Genomic DNA, 25,329 nt, shown 5'->3' with positions numbered 1-25,329 from the left:
TCCCCTTTATTTTTTATGTATTTATGTTTGACTGTGCTGGGTCTTCCTTGCTGCAGGGGCTTCTCTCTAGTTGCGGTGAGCAGGGGTGATTCTCTAGTTGTGGTGCACTGGCTTCTGGATTGCAGCTTCTCTTCCTCCTGGGCCCCAGGGCACAGGATCAGGCTCAGTAGTTACCATGTAGGGGCTTAGTTTTTCTGCAGCACGTGCAGTCTTCACAGACCAGGGATCGAACCTGTGTCTCCTCACGCGGATTCCTTACCACTGAGCCACCAGGGAAGCCCCAAGATTCCCCTTTAAAATGCAGAACTTATTTGTTGACTCAAACACCAATACTATCTCAAATGTCCAGTTTCTGTGGCTCCCTCCCTTCGCAGCTCCTAATCCTTCCTATCATACACTCAGTTTTATTTGAATGCATTATTGCTACGGTTTCAAAATTTGGAAAGCTATTGGAATTAGATTTTGAGAAAGGTAATGGCTGAGTGATAAATTCAGGCCTGAATCAACACCAACCAAAAGATGCTAGGTCTCTCCAGGCCCGTGGATTGCTGGTTGCCGGTTTAAAATGCCCTAACACGGCCTGGTGGAGCTCAGTGGGTTAGGTCCAGTAATACTCGCGATTATGCCTTAATGCCAGAAAGACCTGTTTCTACGAAGTTCACGTGCTGAACACCAGAAACTGAACAATTGGTATCACATCAAAAGGAAGGCCTTTCTCCTAACTAACGCTGTAAGGATTTAGTATGGCCAGGGGAGGATTGATGCGCTGGGTTCCACAGGTGTCAGGGCTCCAGAGTTCTAAGATATGTTAAAAGGCAGAAGGCAGCGTCTCACAGGTAGCCTTCGTGCACCTCCAACCCTTCACGGCACGCGGTAAGAAAATGCTAGAGTCCCTCGCTCACCCTAGAAGACCAGAGGCGTGTGCGCGGACCTCGCGGCCTGGCCCCGCCCCTCCTGTGGTCCCGCCCCTCCCCGTGGTTCCGCCCCCTCCCCATGGTACCGCCCCTCCCCGTGGTCCCGCCCTCTCCCTGTGGTCCTGCACCCTCCCTCGGCCCCGCCCCCTCCGTGGTCCCGCCCCTCCAGTAGCCCCTCCCCTCCCGCGGCCCCGCCCCTCCCCGTGGTCTCGGGCCCCCCCCCCGTGGTCCCGCCCTCCCCCTGTGGTCCCGCCCCCTCCCTGTGGTCCTGCACTCTCCCGTGGCCCCGCCCCGCCCCCGCGGCCCCGCCCAACGATGCTCGTTGTCCCGCGGCCGCCCGGATCGTGGAGGCGGGGCGGGGTTCACCCTTGCCCCCGGGGCTCCGCCAATCAGCGAACGCCCTGTTGGCCGTCCGCGGCGCCCGCCCCGCCCGCTCGCGCCGGCCGCCTTCTTCCAGAGTCCAAGATGGCGGGGTCCAGGCGGCGGGGTCCCCGGGCCGCGGCGCGTCCGCTGCTCTACGTTCTGCTGCTGTGCGTCTGCCGTTCCGCTGGCGGCGACGGCGCGGGAGGCGGCCCCGGGGCGGCGGGCGCCACGGACAACCCGGCCGCGCCGCCGCACCGCCGCTTCGAGTACAAGTACAGCTTCAAGGGGCCGCACCTGGTGCAGAGCGACGGGAGCGTGCCCTTCTGGGCCCACGCGGGCAGTAAGCGGGGCGGGCGGGCGGGCAGTGAGTGGGGCGGGCGGGCGGCCCGGGCCCCTCCGTGCTCTCCGCGCTTCTCCGCGCTCCTCCGCGCCCCGGGCGCGCGGGCCAGCCCAGATCCGCGGGCCCCCGATCCGCACCCCGTCCCCCCTCCCCACCCCCCCTCCTGCCGTGCTCCCTTCCGATGCCCCGCGCTCCTTGTGTTCGGTCTCGGGGCTCTTCCTTTCTTGCTGCGCTCACTTGAGCTCGCTTCGAGGCGTCGCGTTTCACCCCAGCGCCGCGGCTCCGGGGAGACATCCCGCGCCCCCGTCCCCCCGCTCCGATCGGCCCCAGCCTGGACCTGCGCCCCTGCTCCCCCCCGGGGTCGGCCGAGGTTGATGCTCCACTTGAGTGCCCGGTGTCCCCTGACGGCTGCAGGGATGGCCCGTGTTGGCTTTAGAGCGATCTCGAAGTCTTCATGTCGGAGGACATGCTTCTCACCCCGCTGGAACTTGTACCTTAAATTTGCCTTTCTCAGGGACGTCGTGTGCTCTTTGATTTTTTCTCTTGCATTAGCACATTATGTCGTTTATAGTTAGCTTCATTTAATAGAAGAAGGGATGCGAGGTATCGATTGAGAACTTGAGTCTAAAAACTAGCACTATGTACAGCTGTTTCATGTTTAGTGGTGTTTTTTTTTTTTTGGCATGGGAGATTGAAATACCCTGTGCCCAGTGTTTTATTCATCTTGTGTATGTGGCGCTGTGAAGCCCCGGCCGTGGTAAGAGAACCTTGCTCCCTGCTCACACAAGTGAGAGAAAACCTATCTGTACCAGAGCTGATGTGTCACGGCCGCCTAAAACGTGGCAGTTGGCTTCTGTAAACTGCTCAGTGACCATCAGATGCAACCTTTGAAACAAGTGGCAAATGCCTTTCTATGGGGTGGGAAGCACTGGCAGTGTGAATTCCATCTTTGAGTGTCATGAGCGGTCCTTCATGTAAGGCTTGCATGCATTCTTTTAGATTGTCCAGCACTTGAAACAAAATGTTTCATTTCTAGAAAGTAATTCCTGCTTTACAAAGTACACTTTTAGGAAGAGCTATGTCCTTGAATTAATGTATAATTAAAAGGTAGAAATTTCAGTTAGACTTAATGACCAAGTCATTAAGTATGTGGAGGAGAGTGCAATTATTCTTTCACTGCGCAGGGTTACTGTATACCCGCTCCTCAAAAGCCTGTCCCCGGGCATTTGTTACCAACCTAGCCTTGTTAGTAACAGAGCTGGCGCAGGTGTCCCAAACACAAGTGTGGGGGAATTTTGTTCTTCTTGAAATGATGCTGAGTTTTTCAATAGTGGTGATAAACGTGTTACGTTTTTCACTTCTGCATTTCTCCATTGTCTTGTTCTTACACTTTTTCTCTCACTCACACCACATACATCAGCCAATTAGGAATGTTAAGTCAACTGCTAAAATTAGTTACATTGACCTTCTTTTCAGAACCTATAACCAACTAAACTTTTCTGCTGGAGAAATACCACATAATACCACATACCTGGGTGAATGAAAATTGTATGGCTAGATTGAATTTGAAATAAGGAGTTCAGAATTTTAGCAGTGACTTTTCTGTTGACTCTGGGAATCATCGCTCTGGGTATCTCTTGCTTTATCACTGTGATTTTTACCGTCTCACAGTTTTCCTTAACTCCATTCATCATTTTTCCCTTTTCATTTTGCCCTGAGATCCATTATTAAGATTTAGTTTAAACATATCCCCTTACATCATCCTCAAATTAAGACCAAATCTATGGTGTTTCTTTTTCTTAACTCTAATGTCCTTTTGTACTGTCAGTACACATCCTCAGGTCCATAAGGGCAAAAATGATAACAGCAAGTTGTCAGCCTTTGGAGCAGTCAGAGCTCTTTCACCTTCTTCATGCTCTGATTAGATCCCTAGTAGGTCAGGCAGGTGCTGGCTGTTTTATAGGTGAAACACCTAACATTCAGAAAGGTAAAAATTCTTGGCAAAGGTTGCGTAGCTAGTGTCGGTAGGATAGGACTCAGATCCGGCTCTTCTGGCTCTCTGTCAGGTGCTTTTTCTGAGAGGACTGCGCCGGACGTTTACATTCTGCAGGTGATGGTGGCAGATGGCAGCTAAACTCTCTAAAGGATCTCAGCTTGTCTTTCCTGTCAGTTTTCCTACCTGTAAAGAGACAATAGGCTTATGTCCCAGCGTGGACGTCAGGATGTCAGAACTGGTTCACTTCCAGGAAGGTGTGCTCCGGTTGTTCAGTTAGACTCATAGGCGCTTTGATAATTACTCGTCCAATAAGGTGACACAGTGGTGAAGAATCCGCCTGCCAGTGCAGGAGATGCAAGAGACATGTTTGATCCCTGGGTGGAAAAGATCCCCCGGAGGAGGAAATGGCAACCCACTCCAGCATTCTTGCCTGGAAAATCCCGTGGACAGAGGAGCCTGGAGGGCTGCAGTCCATGGAGCAGCAAAGAGTCAGACACAACTGAATGAATGAGCACAGTCCAGTAATAGGAATAGCTAACATTTATTGAAATATTTACATGCGCTTATATAAGCACTTACATGCCTGTGAAGTTGCTGGAGAAATGGAGTGACTTGCCTACGAGCAAACAGCTAGTAAGTGGATGGAGACACAGACCATCGTGTCCCTGTTCTCTCTGAGAATCTCCTGATGCTGAAGAACTGTATGTTGACTGGAAATTCAGTTGACCGTCTTTCCAGAAGAAAGTATACATGCTCAGAATTCTGCATGTAACTTTTGGGGTGTATATAAATGATTGAGCCCAGCCCCTTCATTTTACAGGTGAATATATGGTGAACCCAAGAGAGTAAGAGAATTATTTGCTCAAAGGCACACAGCTGAAGTGAGACTAGGAATAGGTCTCTTGATTCCTAGTGGTATGTGCTTTTCACACTATTTGAGCTTTCTAACATTTGTACACTGGTAAAAAAAATACACCGAAGTTTTAAAAAAGGAAATATATGAATTTCTGAGGTATTTGAGAAAGATTATCATAAGAATCAAATAGTTGATTTGCCTTTCAAGCTGTAATTTCTTCCCTCCTACCCCTTGAATTTTTAGCGGTTAGTTGCAGCTTTAAGGTTTGTTGTTTGTTTTTTGCAGAGATATCACGTTTTTCAAAGATAGAGGGGTATTAAACACCCCTAAAATTTAAAAGTTGAAATTGTCAGCATGGAATTTTTCCCTAACAAATTACTGTACAGGCGACTGAATTAAAGTTAGATCTCTTTAGGTATATATAACAGTTTGTTGATGATTCATTGAGTTTTATCTAATTATAACATAAAGCTTTTCTTCCCTGATTGCTATTCTAGATGCTATTCCAAGTTCAGATCAAATCCGAATAGCACCATCTTTAAAAAGCCAAAGAGGATCAGTGTGGACAAAGACAAAAGCAGCCTTTGAGAATTGGGAACTTGAGGTGACGTTTCGAGTGACTGGAAGAGGTCGCATTGGAGCTGATGGCCTGGTATGGTAATTTCTTTAACTTGGAAAATTTACATAGATGCATATACCACTAGTCTCTAAATGTTCCCTGTTATATATTTACAGGCAGTTTGGTATACGGAGAATCAAGGCTTGGAGGGGCCTGTGTTTGGATCAGCTGATATGTGGAATGGTGTAGGAATATTTTTTGATTCTTTTGACAATGATGGAAAGGTATGGTGTTTTTCAGGACTGTTACCCACTTTAAATGTATTTGCTAACAAAGTTAGTCTGTGAACAATATAGTTTATTTGACACTTTTGTCAGCTTTATAGTAGAGGACTTGAATCTTTATATAGCTGGGAATTTATAAATGGAAAGCTAGAAGTTCATGGTTTTTCTTATTCCAACTTGAGGTGACAATGGAACCTTAAGTCTGAGAACTTTTCAGGACCCACCTCCCCCGGACCTTGTTTATGCTTAATAATTTTGAGGATCAGCTTGAGTCCTTTAGATGCAGACAGTGAGACCAGTAGTGGTTCAGATTGTTACTGCTTTTTTCATGAAAACCTGTGCATTGCTACTATTAGCTCACTTACTGATACCTTTTTATACCTGGTAATCACTCTCTTTGATCAGCCTGATTTCTCCAGAACAGTTAAGGACAAAATGTACTTATGAGCTGGAAACATTAACTTGTGCTTTAGCAGCCCTAAGACTGTGGTCATTGTTTCTGCTGCTAGTCTGTGGGTTATCAGAGGTCGTAAGTAGCAGTTTAACAGGAGAGTCTTAACAATGGACTCCTTCGGTGTTAGGGCCGTGTTAATTCTCCTGCTACTAAGTTCCCGTAAATCCCACACTAGTTCCATGCTCACAGTATCCTAGGTGTTTTAGAGGTGTTAGAGAATTTATAGCACACCCAGAATAATCTGTACTTCTTTGATGTAAGGATTTTAAAACAAATACATTCTCCTTATTTTTAGAAAAATAATCCTGCAATACTGATTATAGGCAACAATGGACAAATCCATTATGATCATCAAAAGTAAGTGTATTTTTTTACAAGTATTCCAATTTTTAGTTTCTTTTTGGAAACCTTATAAAATATATTGTTTCAAATCTGAACATTTTCTAGATGAAAAAGATTATTCTTTTCCTTGAGGTGTTTTTGTAACTTAATGGGAAGGTCTTATTTTACTCTGGTATTGTTGTAAAGTTCCTTCTGTGGACTACCTCCACTTCAAACATAATGATGTGTTGTTGTTAACCTAAAATTGTATATACCTTCAAAGATATATGAAACATTCCTGGCTCTCAGTGATGCAATAGTCATGTTTTTTCATCTTTATTCAAAGGGATCTTTAAAAAATAAAGTTTGGAACCTTAACCACCCTAATGAGTAAGCAATTTATGCCTCCTTGTTCAGTCCTGGTATTGCTGTATTGAGAAGATTTTCAGTGGGTTACAGAGCTTTTGAGAGTTTAGTGTATTTATAATGTGTGTGAATTAGGCTTGTACATTTTTAATTTTCACATGGTTGTGGGGGCATTACCTTTCAGCCAGTCTGTAAAATGCAAGAAAAATTACTTTCCTGCCTTAGTGATGTTTAACTCTGATACTTCATCATGACCACCTATTGAGCGATTTAAACTAGCAGTCCAAGGCCTCTCCCTTGTGATTCTGCTTCAGCTTTGAGGGCAGAGTTGAGGAGTCTGCATTTTTTTAAAGCTCCGTATGTGACTCTGACTCTGCAGAGGAAAAATCTGCAGCCACACTAACATTGGCTCCTCATCCAGACTCCTGACCCGAGTCTCAGGGAAAACTCACGTGTCAGCTTGGTGTCTTCTGCATAGATAACTTCAGATACCCCAAACTTTGTCATAACTTGATACAGGTTTTGATGTTGCTGGACATTAATTGTTTTAAATAGTGAGTTTTTAAAATACCAAGAAACTTCCCTAAATTTCTTGTCTTCCTTTCCCTCACGCTATAGTGATGGTGCTAACCAAGCTTTATCAAGTTGCCAGAGGGACTTTCGTAACAAACCCTATCCTGTCCGGGCAAAGATCACGTACTACCAGAAAACCCTGACAGTAAGTAACATGCTCGTAGAGACAGTCCGATGGCCAGTCCTCTCGTGTGCTTCTGCCGATGGAAACTAGCGCGTTTTAAATTGGGTGTTGTTCACACGCTCATCAGCGCTGCTCTGTGAGAAGTGGCTTCAAAGCTCGGTTTACGTGTCACACGTTGTCACGTGTCGTGTGCTGTCAAACTTGACAGCAGGTTTGCATTTAGTCAGTGAATGTCTAGGCGTACTGCTGTGTGCCGCGCAAATATGAATGAGATCAAGGTCATTTTCTCCAAAGAGCTTGTCTGATGGAGGCGACCTTATGAACACCACGCTCATGTCGTGTTAACTACGCTGTGTGATCAGCGCTGCAACAGGGAGACCACTGGGGACCCAGAGGGCAGAGCCCTGTGACTCTGCCGGGAGGGCGGTGACGGTCAGGAGCGGCTTCTCAGTGGGGCTGCACCTGGAGGGAGGAGGAGGAGGCTCCAAGGTGGGGTGCATATTCCAGGCAGAGCAAACAGGCGTCAGAACTGTTGAAACATTTGAGAAAGGCCAGTAGTTGGTCTGGCTGCAGGCGAGGGGAGCTGTGGAAGGTGAGCTGGGAAGGCTGGCAGCAGCGAGCCTCAGCCGCCTGGTGCAGTGCGTCCTGTAAGGAACCGCACGCAGGGTTTTAGCAGGAGTGTGGAGTGAGCAGGTCCCGGTTCAGGACGGTGACCGAGGCAGCGGTGGTCTTCTAACGGTGTTTGTGGGAGAAACAAGAAGCAGGGAGATTTAGACTGACTCTTAGTGGGACTCTTAGTGTGGCTTGGTCCTTTACATGTGGTTTCTCCCTTTTGTTCCTTCCAGTTCCATTGAGATAGAATTGACACAGCATTGTAGAAGTTGGAAGTGTGTAGCATGATTTGACTTACATATACCACGAGGTGATGAGTGCACTTATGAGTTCAGTGAATATCTATCATCTCATGTAGGTAGAAAGTGAAAGACAATAGAAAATATTTTTTTCCTTGAAAAAATTCAGCCTGAGAGTGTTCATTTTTTTTATTAGGTTAAAATTTTCTATTAGATCATATTTTGTGCATGATTTCCAAACTAAGATAAGGCTACACATGTTTAAAAAAAAATAAATAGTAGTGTCAAAAAAGAGTTTTTTATTGCCCTTTCCAGTGCCTTTTTAAGGCTGACGCAGTGCCTTAAGAGGCTAACACAGGAGGGTAAAGAAAGTCTTCATAAAACCCAGAGAAGAGATTTTTAGAACTCCTCTCTGGATCCTGTCTGGAGTCACAACTGAACCAGAAGATTTTAAGTCTTAGCACTTACTAGTATGTGTATAGTTAATACCAAAGTCATTAAATTTAAACTTGACAAAAAAAAAAAAGTTTTTTACACTAAGAATCCTTAGTATTTACTCTTCTAAGCACTTTGAGGTGTAACATCCAGCCGTGTTCATTGTACTTTCCACATTGTACATTGCATCCTTAGTGCTTGTTTATCTTATAACTGGGAGTTTATTCTTTTTGACTGTCTTCTTCCACTTCTCCACCCCCACCCCCCTACTGCTGGTATCTGTAAATCCAACGCTATGATTTTGTTTGTTTTTGGAGTGAAATTGACCTATAACAAACACTATGTCAGCTCCTGGTATACAGCGTAATGATTTGCCATTTCTGTACATTGCAAAATGATGGCGGTGGGAATCTGGTTATCTGGCACTGTACAAAGGTATCTCATGATTCCTGGCTGTTTCCCGGACTGTATCTCATACCTGTGACTGTTTAGCAACTAGAGGTTCTCCCTGTTAATCTCCCTGCCCTACTTCTCTCCTTCCCCCCAGCCCCCTCCCCTCTGGCAGCCCAGTTCTCTGCATCTGTAACTGTGTTTCTGTTTTGTTCTGTGAAATCCTGAAGCACTGGTCTTGGTCTGCTCTCCCTAGCATAACACCCTCTAGGCCGTCCTGTGTTGTTGCAGATGGCAAGATTTCATTCTTTTTTATGGCTGAGCAGTATTTTCTTGTATGGTTCATACCTACCACATCTTTATCCATTCATCTGTTGATTATTTCAGTTGCTTCTGTATCTAGTCTGTTGCAAAGAATGCTGCAATGAGCATGAAAGAAGAAAGTGAAAGTGTTAGTCACGCATTTGTTCACTTGTGTCCAACTGTTTGCAACCCCATGAACTGTAGCCTGCCAGGCTCCTCTGTCCTTGGAATTCTCCAGGCAAGAATACTCGAGTGGGTAGCCATTCCCTTATCAAGAAGATCTTCCTGAACCAGGGATCAAGCCCCAGGTCTCCTGCATTGCAGGCAGATTCTTTGCTGTCTGAGCCATGTAGATGAATTGGGTTTGAGGTAATGTTTAGGTGGACAGGACCTGGCAGGCGGTTAGGATAACTAAGGTCGCTGGTACCACGTGAACTCTGCTTTTTTAAAGGTGCTGTCAGTATCTGGTCATATGATACTTATAAGTAAAGGATACCTTGCTTACGTTTTTCTTTTCCCTGAATCATGAGCTAGCCTTGCACTCCTTTGTGTAAACTCAGAAAAAGACAGTCATTTGGGAAACTTTGTACTGGCTCAGTCTTAAATTCTAAACTGATTTGGAGACCTCAGACTCGAGGCAAGTGTCCAGTCTGTTATGACTGACTTAGATTTGCGTTCCACTGGAGTTGTTACACATAGTGCGCACTGTGCAGTTTCATCGGGGACATCACTGGGTCACGCGTACCTTCACGTGGCGGAGCCCTGACACCAGCCGTGGCAAGTGCAGACCCAGCACTTGAATTCACAGGTCCCAGGGAGGCTGCGTGTACAGCCCCGCCAGCCCTGCCAGCAGTTCCCGAAACGATAGCAGTCATCCTGCAGCAGGTGCCCACAAAAGAGTTCCCCAGTCAGATAAGGTCGGTGGGACTGTGCATCGAGCAGAGTCAAGATTGTGGGAAGTCCTGGAATAAAGAAGCCTCTGTTACGCCGCTCATTCTTCAGGCTTACTGGACCGTGGGGTGCTCTTTCCCCTAGCGTCTGTGAATGTCTGTAGAGCCAGCGTCCTGAAGAATCCGTCTTGGAGCGCCTTGGCAGGACAGCCGGCTGTGGCTCGGTGGTCCTGGCCCTTGGCTGCGGTCACTTCCTGTGATGCGCCCCCCTGTCCTCGGCCTGGCAGAGGCGTGCTGCTTCTTGAACATACTAGTTCAAGACTTCTTTCTGTAATGATCTGTCTCTCTGAAACTCTCTTTAAGTGTTTTTTTTCTCCTCTAGTGCTTATTTTTTCTTCCAGTTTTATTGAAATGTAATTGACACACAGCACTCTCTAAGTTTGAGGTGTACAGCATTACGATTTGAAGCTGATGGCCCTTTGACAGTGATTAGACCAGGTACAAAGATGAAATCGTCGTAAGCCGACTGCGTGAGATTCATTTTACAAGGTCTTTGTAAAAGCTCTAACCTGCAATGTGTCTTTCTAGGTAATGATCAATAATGGCTTCACACCAGATAAAAACGATTATGAATTTTGCGCCAAAGTGGAAAATATGATCATCCCCGCCCAGGGGCATTTTGGAATATCTGCTGCCACTGGAGGTCTTGCAGGTAAGACCTCGCCGTCTTCTAACATTAAGAGGTTGTGAACTGAATCTTACTAGGAATCGTGTAGTTTGGAAATGGGTAGCTTTGTTTACTTTTAACCTTTTGAGACAAGTTACAACCTTCCCATGATCAGTAGGGCCAGGCCTTTGGTCTCTTGGGGCTGCTCACTCTTCTGTAGGCTTACAGTTGGCTGGGGGCCACATACAATTATGTACATCAGAGCACCAGTCTGGGTGCAGTATTTTATAGTGAAGGAGACATATTTAAAAGGTTGATCGCCTAGTGTTTTAGGACCCTGAGAGTTGTCACAGCACATTTAAATGAATTTGGTTGCCTGAGGAAATATTACTGAGGACTGAACTTTAAAGATGTACTTACTGTATCTTTTTCATATGTGGTGATAAATGAACTTACCGTTAGATGTTAATACCATCTTGTGTTCGTTTTGTATAGTAGTCTTATTATTTCCAATTATGTGAATTTTTCATTTCAATAGCACCGGGAAGCGGGGAGAGAGAGTGAGGATAGATCATATTTACTCTATTTTTAGGTGGCTTTGCCAAATCTTGGATTTAAGGGCTTTCTAAAGATCATGTGGCCAATAAATCAGACCCAGGCAGGACTAGGTTGGATTTCTGCCCCTTGGGTCCAGGGCTCTATTAACACTGCGTGACTTCTAACATTACCCAACCCACCCTGTGGTGTTTCAGTTTCCTCTTTAATCTGGCTATGTATCTAATCTCCATAAAAGTAGCAAAAAGCAAAGAGATTGCCGCAGTTGATTTTCATGTCTCGTTTGTGGGTGTGACACTAGCCAGGATGAGTATGGTAGCTCCACATTTGATCTGTGAGCTGTTTTTAGCTCAGCCAGCTTGAAATGAACAATTTCAGGTGAAATAAAATTGCTAGTATCTGCTGTATGAGGGAAACAAATACAAAAGAGGTACAGAAGAGTAATCATATTATCTAATTGAGATGCTTTGGTAGTGAAAGGAGATGCTCTTAGTAACACCAGGACAACATGGATAAATCGGGTCTCCCAGTAGGCCAGGACAGAGCAGTGTCCTGTTTAAAACAGGAAAGTAAGGCTCAGGGTGGTGAGTGTGTAAGAAAGGTTCAGAAACAGATGGGAACAGGAAATACCTGAAGGACAGGCTTCTGTCTCACACGACTGGGACACGGTCCATGAGGAGATTTGTGGGAAAATAAAGGAGGATCTTAATGCCGGGAGTAGGAGTTTGCGCTTGCATTGACACTTTGTTTGTTCATTCCCTTTATCGGGTATTAAACATCCATAACACGTTGAACACGTTAACCTGGTAAACACGTTAGATGTTCTGGTTTAGGGTTTAAGAAAGTAAATTCTTGCTTAGTTCTAGTGTAAGTCTTTCAGATGAACTTTTGTCTCTAAGCTCACAGAGCACCATTGCCTTTACGAAATTAGAGCTAATTTTCATTATTTTAAAGAAAGATATGTCTGTAAATTCACAACCATAAAAATGATCAACTGTGGAGGTTTTTCAGTTTTTTGGTTTTTTTTTTCCTTTAATTTGTAGATGACCATGATGTTCTTTCTTTTCTGACTTTCCAACTGACCGAGCCTGGGAAAGAGCCAGTGAGTACACTTATTTTTCTCAGAAAGCTCACTTGTAATTTAGTGGTGTTGCCTCATAGCTGCAAACTTGAGCAGATGAACTCGGGCTCAGATCTAGTTTCTACTAATGATTGCTGTTACGACCTGTGTGAGTTGCTTAAGCTCCGTACATGCCATTCCTTCGCTAGTAAAACAGATGCTTGTGCTGGCCACCTTGACGTTGTAAGCATTAAAGGCAGTGCACTTCTGGCAGGCACTCAGTAAATGGTAGTGGCTATTATTATTTTTTGTCATAGTATTAATAACAAGAGGAAATTAACCTTTCACCTAGTGGTGGAGTAGTTAAAATGAGAAAAAAGAACATATATCGAGGCTTATCACTTTCTTACTTTTTAATTTTTTTTTTTTAATGATCTATTCTTAAACTCCAAACAAGCCTACAGTCGATAAAGAAATTTCTGAAAAAGAGAAAGAAAAGTACCAGGAGGAATTTGAGCACTTTCAACAAGAGCTGGATAAAAAAAAAGAGGAATTCCAGAAGGACCACCCCGACCTTCAAGGGCATCCTAGTAAGTTGGAGCCGAGCCGGCCTCCGCTGCAGCGATGGTCGCGGCCCTTTTGAGTCCCCAGCGCTTCATTCATCTTACCTGTGCTCACTTATCTGTCACACTCTAAGTACTTCCTGGAAATGACTTTTAAGCCAGTCTGCAGTCTCTAAAGGGCTTGGAGATCGATGCTTTCACCCGGAAGAGTGTCGCCTAGAGAAGCGGGCAGCCGGGAGGGCCGGGTGAAGGACGAACAGGGAGCCCTGGGACTGCAGGCTCCCCGCGTGCCCCGCTGCGTCCCCCCCGCGCCCGCAGACAGCGGTCGTGCTGGCGCGGTAGTTGGGACTCAGTACACGCTTGCTGAATGCAACTGTCCGGGGTGGGTTTCTTTCCTTTTTAGTGGCACACACTTACCTTAGTTGATACAAAGCTAGTACTTGAAAACTGTTGAGACTTGGGAGAGTAATGTGAAGTGAATATCTCCCCTTATTACTCAGACAGAATTCTGGACATTAAAGGTTGAAAATTTTGAAATATTAGTCTAAACTAGTGTAACTGAGAACTTACATGGGCTCCATGTCACAAACAAGATAATGCCAAGTAGAATGACTCCATGATCTGCGAGCTTTTATGATCTCAGTTTCCCATCAGCACAGATGATCAAGGCTGTAATTAATTAACAAGGGCTTCCTGGTGGCTCAGCGGTAAAGAGTCTGCCTGCCGGTGCAGGAGATGCGGGTTCGATCCCTGGGTCGGGAAGATCCCCTGGAGAAGGAAAGGGCAGCCCACTCCAGGATTCTTGCCTGGGAAACACTGTGGACAGAGGAGCCTGGTAGGCTGCAGTTCATGGGGTCACACAGGGTCGAACGTGGCTTACTGACTAAGCAGACATACTTAATAAAGCCTGGGGCTAGCTTTTGAACTAAGTAGTGTGTTAATCTAAATGAGTAACAGTGTTATTCAGATTTAATGAAGATAAAAATGAAAAATAAATTCTGTTTTTTCCTTGGATTTTTTTTTTTACATATCACATATGATTTTTAAGTATATCCTGAAGCTTGTTGTAGTAAGTGTTTGCAGTTATATGGTTTCAGCATGGTCAGAAATAAAAGGGAAATTAAAACTTTTCAGCTCCGTTTCTTAGTCTTTTATGTGAGTAAAATGCACAGATTTTAAGAGAATAGTTTGATGAATTTTGACAAATTTTAACCACCACTCAGATGAGTGTATAGAATATTTTTGTTGCCCCAGATCAAGTCAGCCACCTTTCCACAGAGACAGCCACTATTCTGATTCCTATTAAGAAATTAGATTAGTTCTCCCAACCCCTGTAAATAGAATCACACAGTCTATTTAAAAGGGAAAATAATTTTTAGATGAAAAAATTCAGACCTAAGTTATAAATAATCAGCCATCAGAGGTGGCGAAAACAATTAGTAATTGAATCAGGGTTGAATCAGTTACATGCATGTTTGTGACACAGGAAGGACCGTAACAACTGTGTTCTTCGTTTAGTGGAGGTTGGAACTTGGTCACTTACAGTAATTCGAAAACCACGTTATGTGTGGGTGACTCTTATGATGATTTTTGATTTGTGATTACTTTTTCAGCGGATGAAATATTTGAAAGCGTAGGAGACCGTGAGCTGAGACAGATCTTTGAAGGACAGAATCGTATTCATCTTGAAATCAAGCAGTTAAACCGACAGTTGGATATGATTCTTGATGAACAGAGAAGATACGTCTCTTCCCTGACAGAGGAGATCGCTAAGAGAGGAGCCGGAGCCCCGGGGCAGCCGGGACAGGTGAGCTTGCCAGGTCTGCGGAGGTGCCTTGGTGAGGGGAGGAGCCTGGGGTGGAGGAGCGGCAGGAAGGAGGCAGAAGCTGTCTGGGTGTTACACGGTGTGCTCGCTGGAGTCGGGGCTCTCGGGCTGGCTGGTCATCTTGTGTTTTTCCTCCAGACCTTTCAGCAAGAACTGGATACTGTTGTGAACACTCAGCATGAGATTCTGAGACAAGTAAACGAAATGAAGTAAGTACACAAAGTCCTGTCTGAGTGCTGTGTGATACCTTTATCCTGAATCCAGGACTTCTCTAGATGTGCAGGCATGTCCCTGCTGTAAGCTCCTCCATGAGTAAGAATCACGTTCTGGATTATTTCTAAATAGGGGAGTGTAGAGTAGGGGCTTTTCATATATAGCGAACATGTCTAAATCTTTTAATTGTTCCCAGCTAGAAAAGAAAGCTTTATCATTTTCAAGGGGAGAGAAAAAATGTTAGTCACAGTTGTTTGATAGCATTTGTGCATTTGTAAAATCCAGAAGAACTTCCCAGGCAGCTCAGTGGTAAAGAATGCGCCTGCCAGTGCAGGAGACTCGGGCTCAGTCCCTGGGTCGGGAAGATCCCCTGGAGAAGGACACGGCAGCCCACTCCAGTGTTCTTACCCGGAGAATCCCATGGACAGAGGAGCCTGGCGGGCTATAGTCCTGGGGTCACAAAAGAGGCGGACACGACTTAGCAACTAAACAACAACAAAATAAAAAGAATATGGGTAATACAATACATAACAGTCCTGGGAACTAACTAGAGGAATAAGCATGCCCAGTATTACAGGGCTGTGAGACAGGCATACCTGATGCAGGGGCTTCTCTGCGATGGAACGAAGCCAGCGTGAAGGAAGGGTGCTTCGTGTGAGTGCCTCTTTTCATTCTGTATTGTGCTGTAAGAGAGACTGGGCAGAGAGTTGCTGTGGAGACACTGTGTCCTTGTAACGCTGAATGGTAGGGTTTTTAAAAGGGTTCCCTTCCCAGATGATTCACAGCATTCAATGCCTGAAGCAGAGAAACAGCCAGCATGCCACATGTCATAGGCTAACACATTAGAGAACTGTCCCAGCCAGTACAACCCTTGACAAGCTAGAATGTTAAGGTGAGTTCTTCGGAACTGGAAAATTAAACTGAACGAGGTTAAGCAGAGGGTGATAGCATTTAACACCTACAAGTTAAAGCTAGCTGCAAATTTGTATTTCTTTCAGTTGTACTGTTTGGTATATTTGAAAAATCTTTTTCAAAAAGTTTTTTGAACTCATGATTAAAACATGTACAATGCTAAATGAATAGTTAGATTAGAAGTAGAAACCAGATCAGTATAACATTTTTTTAAAATGTTTTGATCTAATTTTAGACATTGCAGAAAATAAAGGACATATATCCATCATATATATCCAGTGTATCCCTCACTTCACTTCCTGATGTTACCATGTTATGTAGCCACGGTACAATTGTCAGAACAAAGAATTTGATGTTGGTTTGGTACTATTAACTGAACTAATAAACCTACTCAAATTTCACCAGTTTTCTACCAATGCCTTTTTCATTCGAAGATCCCATCCAGGATTGCACATTGCATTTAGTTTTCTCTGTTGACCTCTGCAGTCTGAAATAGTTTATCTCTGCTTGTCTTTTATGACCATGGCAGTTTTTAAGAGCATTGATCAGTTCATTGGGCCAGTTTGGTTCATCGGTTTGGGTTTGTCTGATACTTCCTCAGGATCAGATGGAAGTTCTGCACTTTTTAACGAGAATACAGCGGTGCATCATGTTCATGATGTTGATATGTCTTACTGCTGGTGACGTTGGGTGTGATCATTTGTATATTGTAGTTTCTTCCCAGTTTCCCTTGGTGGTTAATAAACATATATTTGGGGAAAGATACTTTGAGTATATTTGTATCCCTTACACTCCTCTTGTATTAAGAAACCAGGAGATCATCCAGACACTGGATTTTGGTTAGACTGGACCAGACACTGCAGGGCTGATGTTAGCCTTCCTCCTGTCCCAGCTTGAGCATCCTCTCTCCAGCAAGGAGGAACCTGGTTCTTAGTCTCTACAATGTGTTCACTTATTGGTTCAGTTTTAGTGTGCATAAAGTTTATATAGAGTGACTTCAAAGTATTAAACCATATCCCTATAGGAAACGTATTTACTGATGGGTTTATGTGAAGCTCCTTTTGCCTCTAGCCTTACAGTATTTCAAACTCATGTACAGTTTGCTCAAACTCATGTCCATCGAGTCGGTGATGCCATCCAACCATCTCATCCTCTGTCATCCCCTTCTCCTCCTGCCTTCAGTCTTTCCCAGCATCAAGGTCTTTTCCACTGAGTCAGCTCTTTGCATCAGGTGGCCAAAGTATTGGAGCTTCAGCTTCAGCATCAGTCCTTCCAGTGAATATTCAGGGTTGATTTCCTTTAGGATTGATTGGTTTCATCTCCTTTCTGTCCAAGGGACTCTCAAGAGTTTTCTACAACACCACAGTTCAAAAGCATCAATTCTCCAGTGCTCAGCCTTCTTTATGATCCAGCTCTCAAATTTGTACATGACTACTGGAAAAATCATAATTTCGACTATACTCACCTTTGTTAGCAAAGTAATGTGTCTCCTTTTTAATACACTGTCTGGGTTAGTCATAGCTTTCCTTCCAAGGAGCAAGCGTCTTTTAATTTCATGCTTGCAGTCACCATCCACAGTGATTTTGGAGCCCAAGAAAATAAAATCTGTCATTGTTTCCACTTTTTCCCCTTCTATTTTGCATGAAGTGATGGCACCAGATACTATCATCTTAGTTTTTTAAATGTTGAGCTTTTTCACTCTCCTCTTTCACCCTCATCAAGAGGCTCTTTTTGTTCCTGTTCACTTTAGTTCCTCTTCACTTCGATTTATAGTATTGGTTTTAACACAAATTATTTAGTATTCTCTGTGCTTAGACAGCCCTTAGTAAAAGATGAAGGCATAATAATGTAGTTTTTATAAGTTATTTTCCAATTTTGAAGACAATTTTTTAAAATACTTGTTTTTTTTTAATGTTCTGTTGCATTGAGCGTAGAAATGTGTCTATCCCTTTGAAATCTGTGACTGTAAAAATCATCCTTCTAGTGATTCTGCTGTCTAACGGGCCTTTCTGTCTCAGGAACTCCATGAGTGAGACGGTCAGACTGGTCAGTGGCATCGCGCACCCAGGGCCGGCGGCGGGCGTGTACGAGACCACCCAGCACTTCAACGACATCAAGGAGCACCTGCACATCGTCAGGCGGGACATCGACAGCTTAGCGCAGCGAAGCATGGTCAGCTCTCCTTTCTGCTCATCTGTGACTAATTATCACAGTCTGCTTTGGGAAGGACAAACGTACATTCTACTGAAAATATTTTAACTTCTAAACTGATGCCAATGCTCACTTTTAATATTCGGGGTAGAATGACTCCATTATGACCCAGATGTCTACGTGTTCCACATCACGCTTCCATTGCCCACTGAATAGAATTGTTTAAAAAGATAAATTGCTATTCCAGTTACTGGGGCCATCCCAACCTCAGACGTTTTTTTTTTTCCTAGAAGTTCTCTTTTTAAGAAACATCTCTTGTTATCAGAAATGATACCCTTAAACAGCTTTGAAAAAGGCAGCTGTTTCTTGACGCACCCATTGGTGAGACAGACAGGCCCTGGGTAATTCATGTTTCTCTAGGCTGTTTAGGAAGTGCAGATCTAAAACTGGCTGACTTAGAGCAGCTTTTTTTAGGCAAGATTTTTCTTTTTTCTAGCTACTTTCCTGTTGTACTTGGTTCTTTTTTTTAAGTTTTGTTTTATTTGCTTTATTAGTTTGGGTTTTTTGTTTTTGTTTTTGTTTTTTTTGTTAGTGTAGGTCCCACCTACATCTTTGGAGAGAGGCAGTAAATGTTAAAGATAGGTAGCATATTTTTGAAGTTTAACACAAGTAAGAAGCAATATTAGAAAACAGGCCTCTGGAGCTTGTTCGTTTTTTCTTATTTATTGGCTTTGAAAACCCGTGTGAAATCTACAAATGGTTATAGCGTTTGCCTCTTCCCCTTCCGGTTTTTTAAACATGGTTCAGTAGTTTTCTCGTTGACCATTTTACCTCCCTCCCAAAGCATTGTCATCTACTCCCTAAATTCTGTTTGAGGTTATTTCCCCCCAAATTCAGCTTTTGTTACAATGGCCAGGTTAATGCTGTGGGTAGTAAATACACTGTGAAGAGCCTTGTCCTGCAGATGGGAACGTATTGAGAACAACTAATCTTTGAAGCTGTTTTGTCTGGTTACCTTGATGAAATCTTTGTCCCCAGATTTTAGTTTTTGATACTTGCTTATGAATGGTCCTTTCTCAGCGCTCATCCACCCCAACCTCCTACGTGGGGAGATCCCCATGGACAGAGGAGCCTGGTAGGCTGCAGTCCATGGGGTCGCAAAGAGTTGGACACGACTGAGCCTTTCACTTCCACTTTATAATAGAAGGAATGCTCGTGTAAATGGGAAAAGAAATGTTTTCCCAAAAAACTAATCAGTGATGTTGAACGTAGGAGGTTGGGGTGGATGAGCGCTGAGAAGGGGCCGTTCCTGTTGGGCAGGTGAGTGGAGGGCAGCCGAGCTTAGTTGTCTGAACCGGAAGCCCGCCGACGGGGACGGGGCTGCCGTTGGGAGTTACTGCAGCCGGGGTGACCGGGGGTGTCCCGGGGTGGGCTCCGTGACCCTCAGGGGTGCTGACGGCATGGTCACTGTCACGGGGGAGGAGCTGGATGATGGCGGGAGGTCGGTGACCGAGGGCACAAGAGGGGTCCTCCACCGTCACCTGCTCTTTCAGGAAGTTTGGTTGTGAAAATGAAGAGGATGTTTATGGGGTGAAAAAATGAACGTATTTGAGTCTACACCATGAGTTTTATAAAGATTTCACATTTATTTCCTTTTCTGAAATACTGGTTTGACTAATTACAATAGAATTTTTTTCCCTCACAGCCATCAAATGAAAGACCGAAATGTCCAGAACTCCCGCCATTTCCATCGTGTTTATCTACACTGCACTTCGTGATATTCGTTGTGGTACAGACGGTGTTATTTATCGGTTATATCATGTACAGGTAAGTCTCTGAAAGTTGATCCAGCATTTTTCTGTATCTGTTTAATTTGAAATGTTCAATAAAGTTATCTGTATCTATAATGGAACTTTGAATACCTATAAAATTAGGTTCATACAAAGCAAATGTTATGTCGAGAATATTTCAGTTCGCATGGGAGTGCATGTGTGGGACATGTGTATCTTCATGTATTTCACACTTCAAAAGGCATTTTTAATTTTTCACAGGGTCTTTTTTTTGTCTCTCTTTTTCCTTAGGACTCAGCAAGAAGCAGCTGCCAAAAAATTCTTTTGACCACCATTTTCATATGTGTACATCATGTATGTATGTACAAAATATCTTTTTGATGGAATTTAAGTATTTAAATTGCTTTTTAGTCTAAATTATTTTGTATAAAATAACTGTTTAAACATTGACTTAAGAATAAACCTTAAAGACAACCACGTGTAAATTTGTGCATAGTACATAAATCTATTTAAATTTCAGTGAATTTCTGGCCAGTAGAATACAGCCACTGCACAGAATACTGATAAATCAGAGGGTTAAAGACCAGAAAGGCGGAACCTATCCCATATATGAAAGTGACCTGTAAGTCTCCGGTGTTGGAGGCTTCTGTCTTTAGCATAAACGCCCTTGCCCTCCTGCCCCCAGAGTATGAGGTCTGAGAGCTACCTACCCATCATGTTTATTTTGTAACCAAAGTCTTTTTTTTTTTTTAAGAGGCCAGAATTTCTTGCTCCAAGACTCAGTGCTACAGTCCTTGAACCTAATACAGCTCCCTTTGAAATCAAAAAATATTTTGTCTGAGTGTTAGGATCTGGGTAATAGGATTCAATATGTTTATTGAAGCATTTTTTTTCCCCTTCTGATCATCAATGATGTATTTCACTTTTAAAGGAAATTTGGGGGGAGAATTAAGAGCTGCTCTTTGCCTGAAAAACCATTGAGGTGAGAACTTTCCTCTGATAATGGTTTTTACGGGTCTTTTGCCTGGTGAGATGTTCGTTTCATGATTGCTCATATTCTTGATTGTCTGTGTTCCAACAGAGTCAGTTCAACATTACAAAAATCATTCTGCTTTTGTATCTAAATTCACCTCAGATGGCATGTTCTGGGGACATTTTAAGGTCACAGCACCTACCACTTTCAGATTTACATCCCTCCATGCGGCTCGGTGTTTCTGACGCTGCATATTAGTCGAAATCCAGAAGGCAGGAGCAGAAGCAGTGTTAAAGTTTCTGAAAGCAAAATCTGAAAAATGGTGTTAATTCTGATTTGTTTTAATGCCAGAACTAAGGGCATTGTGAAGCACGTGTTGGTAAGCGTAACCTTGAAATGCCAGGCTGGAAGGAGTTGCTGTAGTCTGTACATAGTTCTAGGTGTTATAGAAACTGTCTGTAAATGACATTTAATTTAGTTTTCATAGCTGATGTAGACTTCAAAATACTCTTTTACTTTCCCTTGTCTAGCTAGCTGAAATGATGCCTTTCATTTGTCATAGAACTGAGAATAGTACTGTTTTATAAATAGTACTGTTTAATTCTTCACAGCTTTCAGAAATTTGCTGTGAGTTGTTATTTGCTGATTGGACTGACTGCCTGAAACCCACACAGAGACTGAAGGAGTCTGCGTTAGAGCAGTCGCTAACTAGAGCCACACATGCAGGCAGTCCTAGCATGCTTTTACGGAAGCGTTTATCCCGGAACACTGAGCAAGAATACTCTATTGACCACTCACACACTGACAACCACTTCAACACAGAACTGCTCCACAGGTATTTTTTTTCTTGTAGTGTTAACATGTTGAAATTCGTATTTCAGAGACATCATCATGACAGAATTTACTCTTATTCCATGAAAAAAAAATTAATACCTTCAGAAGAATGTTTCAGTTGTAGACTGTGAGACTTGGATATCTATCCTCTTGAGATGAAAAGCTGCAGAATATCCAGTATTACAAAAACCCAGAGCCACGTGTGCCTGAACTTAAAGGAATAGTAGATCTCTGCAGTGTACATTTTCCAGGCTAAAATTCAAGAGGAATTGTTCCGATCATTTCTAATACAAGTGAAGGCAGCTAGGACAAAAGAACACACGCGTAAATCTTTCTTCCTTTCCTTTTGCTTAAAAAAAATCACTCAGTAAGACGGTTCATACAAGTTATTATTGTTGGAAATTTGGTTTGTTTTCCTCAAAATCACTGACTTCAAGTAGTTTATTTCTGTTTTTTAAAAAATGTGTTTGCTATGTGGGAAAATCAATCACTGCCAGGATTCTCTCATTTCTGTACTGTTTTATAGAATTGAATTAACTTCTCTCACACCAGCAAGTATTTTACACGTGCCTTGGATTAAAACAAAGTTGATTTTACAATTTTACTGTAAATCTTTGTGCTTCTGCCACTTTAAAAAAGACATGCAATTGTATAATGGTTAATACTCTTATTTAATGTACTTTTTGTGTTCTGATTGTTTGAATGTTTTATTCAGCTTGAACCTTTACTATGAGGGCACAATGTTCTGTCATGTTTTAAAGAGACAGTAGTGTTTCTCAGAGTGTGGTCTGTGAACCATCTGAGTCCTGAAGCGCTTGCTAAGAACACAGATTCCAGAGCGCCATTCCCAACCACCTGCATCGGAACTCAGCAGTGGGACCTGCAGAGAATCATTTTTTCGGCAGGCGCCTCAGGCGATTCTGAGTGTGCTGCTGTGAAGAACCACTGAGGTGAGGGGTGGGGAAAGAAACAGAGGTTTGTGTAGCTTTACAGCTGAGCTGAGAGCTAACATAGTATTTTCATTGCCAGCGACATTAACAAATATGCAGTGATTCTTTATACTTAGAATGTATTACTTAACGTTCTTTTCACCAAAACTCTTGGTTTATCAGCAGCTACAAACTAAACCCAGATTGCTGCCTGTGGCCCTCGGTACTTTGGTTGGCAGCTCTTACAAAATCATCTTCAGATCATGGTCAAGCCATGAAAACCCCCATCTTTGAGTCTGCCTGCTAAAGCGTTTTGCTTTTCCTGATTGTGGTTTTTGTGACATTTTATCTCAGACAATTGTACTTTTGATAACTTGGGGAAAACAAAAATTACTTGAATAAGGGATTGCCTGACCCGCTGCATTGCAGAGACACAGTCTTTGTAAAGAACAGAAATGACAGTTGTGAATATTAAGATGTGATTATCTTTTTCCTGTCCATGTGTTTATTGCAGGGAGATAGTGAACAAATGATTATATTGGGGATTTTTTTATTTATAAGATCTAATGTAAAATCACCACTTGCAACTTTTTAGATCTGTATGTTGCCTGTGTAATATATTCTTTTAAAGTTTAAAAAGGTTTTCTATCCATTGTTAATTTCAATTAGGTGACATTTTGTCGAGTTTTTTTCCTGATTGTTAATTTGATGCTAGCTGGAATTCAAAAGATGACATTGACCTTACTCAAATAAAGAAATATTTTAGTAAACTTACTTTTTCCTTCATTGGTCTCAGATAATAAGTTATTTCCCAAGAAGGCCCTGATCTGTGATAGTATTTCATGTGTTACATGCTTTGCGTTCTGCCCTAGGGCGCCTACCACCTGCAGAGTCAATACACGGAAGCATAAAAAGAGAATTTAAAACTGCTATGGATATATGCTTACCCTTGCTGGTAATGAAAAATACAAAATTAATACATTGGATATTTTCATCTTCAGTAACCAAATATTGGTAAAAGTATGGCTAAACTAGAACTTTTAGTCGTTACTAATGGCAGTTTTTTTTTTTTTAATCTTTTCTTCTTTTTGGTAAGTAACACTTAACCAAGTAATTCCAGTTCTGAGGGTCTGTGTGCTCTGAAAAAGGAGAGTACAGCTTCAGTGTCAGACAAATCTGGGTTTGAAATCTTGGCTTTGCCACTTCCTAAAGATGGCCTTCATTTTCCTCATAATACCCTCTCAGGGTTGGCAGCTTGTAAAAGGTGGTCTTTATAAGTGGTTTCAGGAAACGGAAACTAAGGTAATGGGCCCTTCTGCCCTGAGCACGCAGAAGAGGGCTTTCCTTGTGGCTCAGCCGGTAGAGAATCTGCCTGTGATGCGGGAGACCTGGGTTCGATCCCTGGGTTGGGAAGATCCCCTGGAGAAGGAAAAGGCTACCCACTCCAGTATTCTGGCCTGGAGAATCCCATGGACAGTCCATGGGGCCACAAAGAGTCGGACAAGACTGAGCAACTTTCAATGTAAAAGAAACTAGATAGGTTTGAGTATGACTGATTCATGTTGATGTTTGGCAGAAACCAACACAGTTTGTAAAGCAGTTATCCTTCAATTAAAAAAAATTAATTTTAAAAAAAGAAATTACATAGCTTTGAAAGAAATGAGAAGAAACCAAACCCCTCGGTCAGTGAGCCTGCTGGGGGAGGGGTGGCGGGAGCTAGACACCACTGGGGCCCTGGGGACCTGGCCATCGCAAGGATTTAGGATTTTATTCAGGTAGATGAGAAGGCTTTGGAAGGTTAACACCTCGTTTTCCCATTTCACCTGGGGTGTTTATTTTCCCTTTCTGGAAGATTCCACTGGATGGCCAAGTGGAAAGGCCACTGGAATAAACTAAATAAAAAGTTTTTAAAGACACGGTGGTCTTTTCAAGGGAATTATCTTACGGGAAAGCAATGAAAGATCTGATTTTGTAAACAATCCCAGGGAGCATTCGTTTGTCACCCTGGTGTGGTCATCACCCAGGAGTTTCTGTGATGCCCAGCACCCCCTCCCCCCATCACACACACACAAAGGACTGCTTAGGGAGAGATCGCCTCGCAGTCTGGCTTTGGGGTTCAGAACCGAGACCCTCACTGTTGCGATTTCCTAATTCCTAGTCAAATGGGATTGTAATCATTTTATAATATAATAATTTAACTGAATAACATAGATTTTTATCTTTATTGTTTTGCTTTTAGAGATGGTCCTTTTCTTTGAGAAATAAAAAGTGTCTTTTAATGTTTTAAAACACCTGTAAGGAGAGTTGTGTTAAACCAGGAAGATAGCAGACAGAAACAAACTGTGGCTTCTCCTTTATGTAAAGTTCTATGATGCTTTACTAGTAAGGCTTCTCAATGGAGATGAAATGCAGTTTATTATAAATAATAATTTAGGGGTCATGGCTTGAATGTATTAAGTCCCAAGCAACACATCTTTAAAAGTGGAAGTGGAATTAAGTGTGAAAGTACATTCTCGATCAAAGAAGACCAAGAAAAGTTTCTTATTTCACCCTAAATGTTAACTTTTTAAACTGAGACCATTTTAGCAACATATTAGGTTAGTAAAGTGAAAAGCAGATCTTAAAATACATAAAGCAAGCATTTTAGGCAAAGATCCAGTGTATGTGGTTGTGTGCAATCTGAGGGAGAGTCATCTATTTCCTGCAAGGGCTCATGCCTGTGGATAAAATAATAAGCCTAGCTTACAAACAGGCTGTCTCTCTCCCCTCCTCCCCACCCGCTCTTGGAGTGCTTTAATTAGAAAGATACTAAGGTAGATTAAAGTCTGAGCCATGCTC

General features: G+C 43.2%; 1 protein-coding gene and 1 non-coding gene across 2 annotated transcripts; both read left to right on the top strand.

The window, feature by feature from the left end:
- Positions 1–1,355: 1,355 nt before the first annotated feature.
- Positions 1,356–23,263, top strand: LMAN1 (lectin, mannose binding 1). Its single transcript, XM_043889048.1, has 13 exons — positions 1,356–1,617; positions 4,967–5,121; positions 5,205–5,312; positions 6,062–6,123; positions 7,072–7,171; positions 10,608–10,731; positions 12,285–12,343; positions 12,759–12,891; positions 14,478–14,671; positions 14,828–14,898; positions 17,833–17,986; positions 19,671–19,792; positions 20,047–23,263. Exons 1-13 carry the CDS (start codon positions 1,380–1,382, stop codon positions 20,081–20,083), a joined length of 1,557 nt encoding a protein of 518 aa, XP_043744983.1. The 5' UTR covers positions 1,356–1,379; the 3' UTR covers positions 20,084–23,263.
- LOC122685098 lies at positions 8,316–8,438 on the top strand. The gene has a single exon (XR_006338268.1). It is a non-coding gene; the product is annotated as a small nucleolar RNA SNORA26 (small nucleolar RNA).
- Positions 23,264–25,329: the final 2,066 nt, after the last annotated feature.

The sequence above is a fragment of the Cervus elaphus genome, chromosome 27 (assembly GCF_910594005.1).
Source record: "Cervus elaphus chromosome 27, mCerEla1.1, whole genome shotgun sequence".
NCBI classification, from domain to species: Eukaryota; Metazoa; Chordata; class Mammalia; order Artiodactyla; family Cervidae; genus Cervus; species Cervus elaphus.
Note: the sequence above shows the minus strand (reverse complement) of the source record. Positions and strands in the feature narration are given on the sequence as shown.

What these genes read in the sequence shown, in the direction of transcription:
- LMAN1 (XM_043889048.1), top strand. Translation starts at nt 1,380, where the DNA reads ATGGCGGGGTCCAGGCGGCGGGGTCCCCGGGCCGCGGCGCGTCCGCTG. An exon ending in ATCCATTATGATCATCAAAA is followed by an intron (nt 6,124 to 7,071) that starts GTAAGTGTATTT and finishes CTCACGCTATAG; the next exon opens with TGATGGTGCTAACCAAGCTT. An exon ending in CGACCTTCAAGGGCATCCTA is followed by an intron (nt 12,892 to 14,477) that starts GTAAGTTGGAGC and finishes TTACTTTTTCAG; the next exon opens with CGGATGAAATATTTGAAAGC.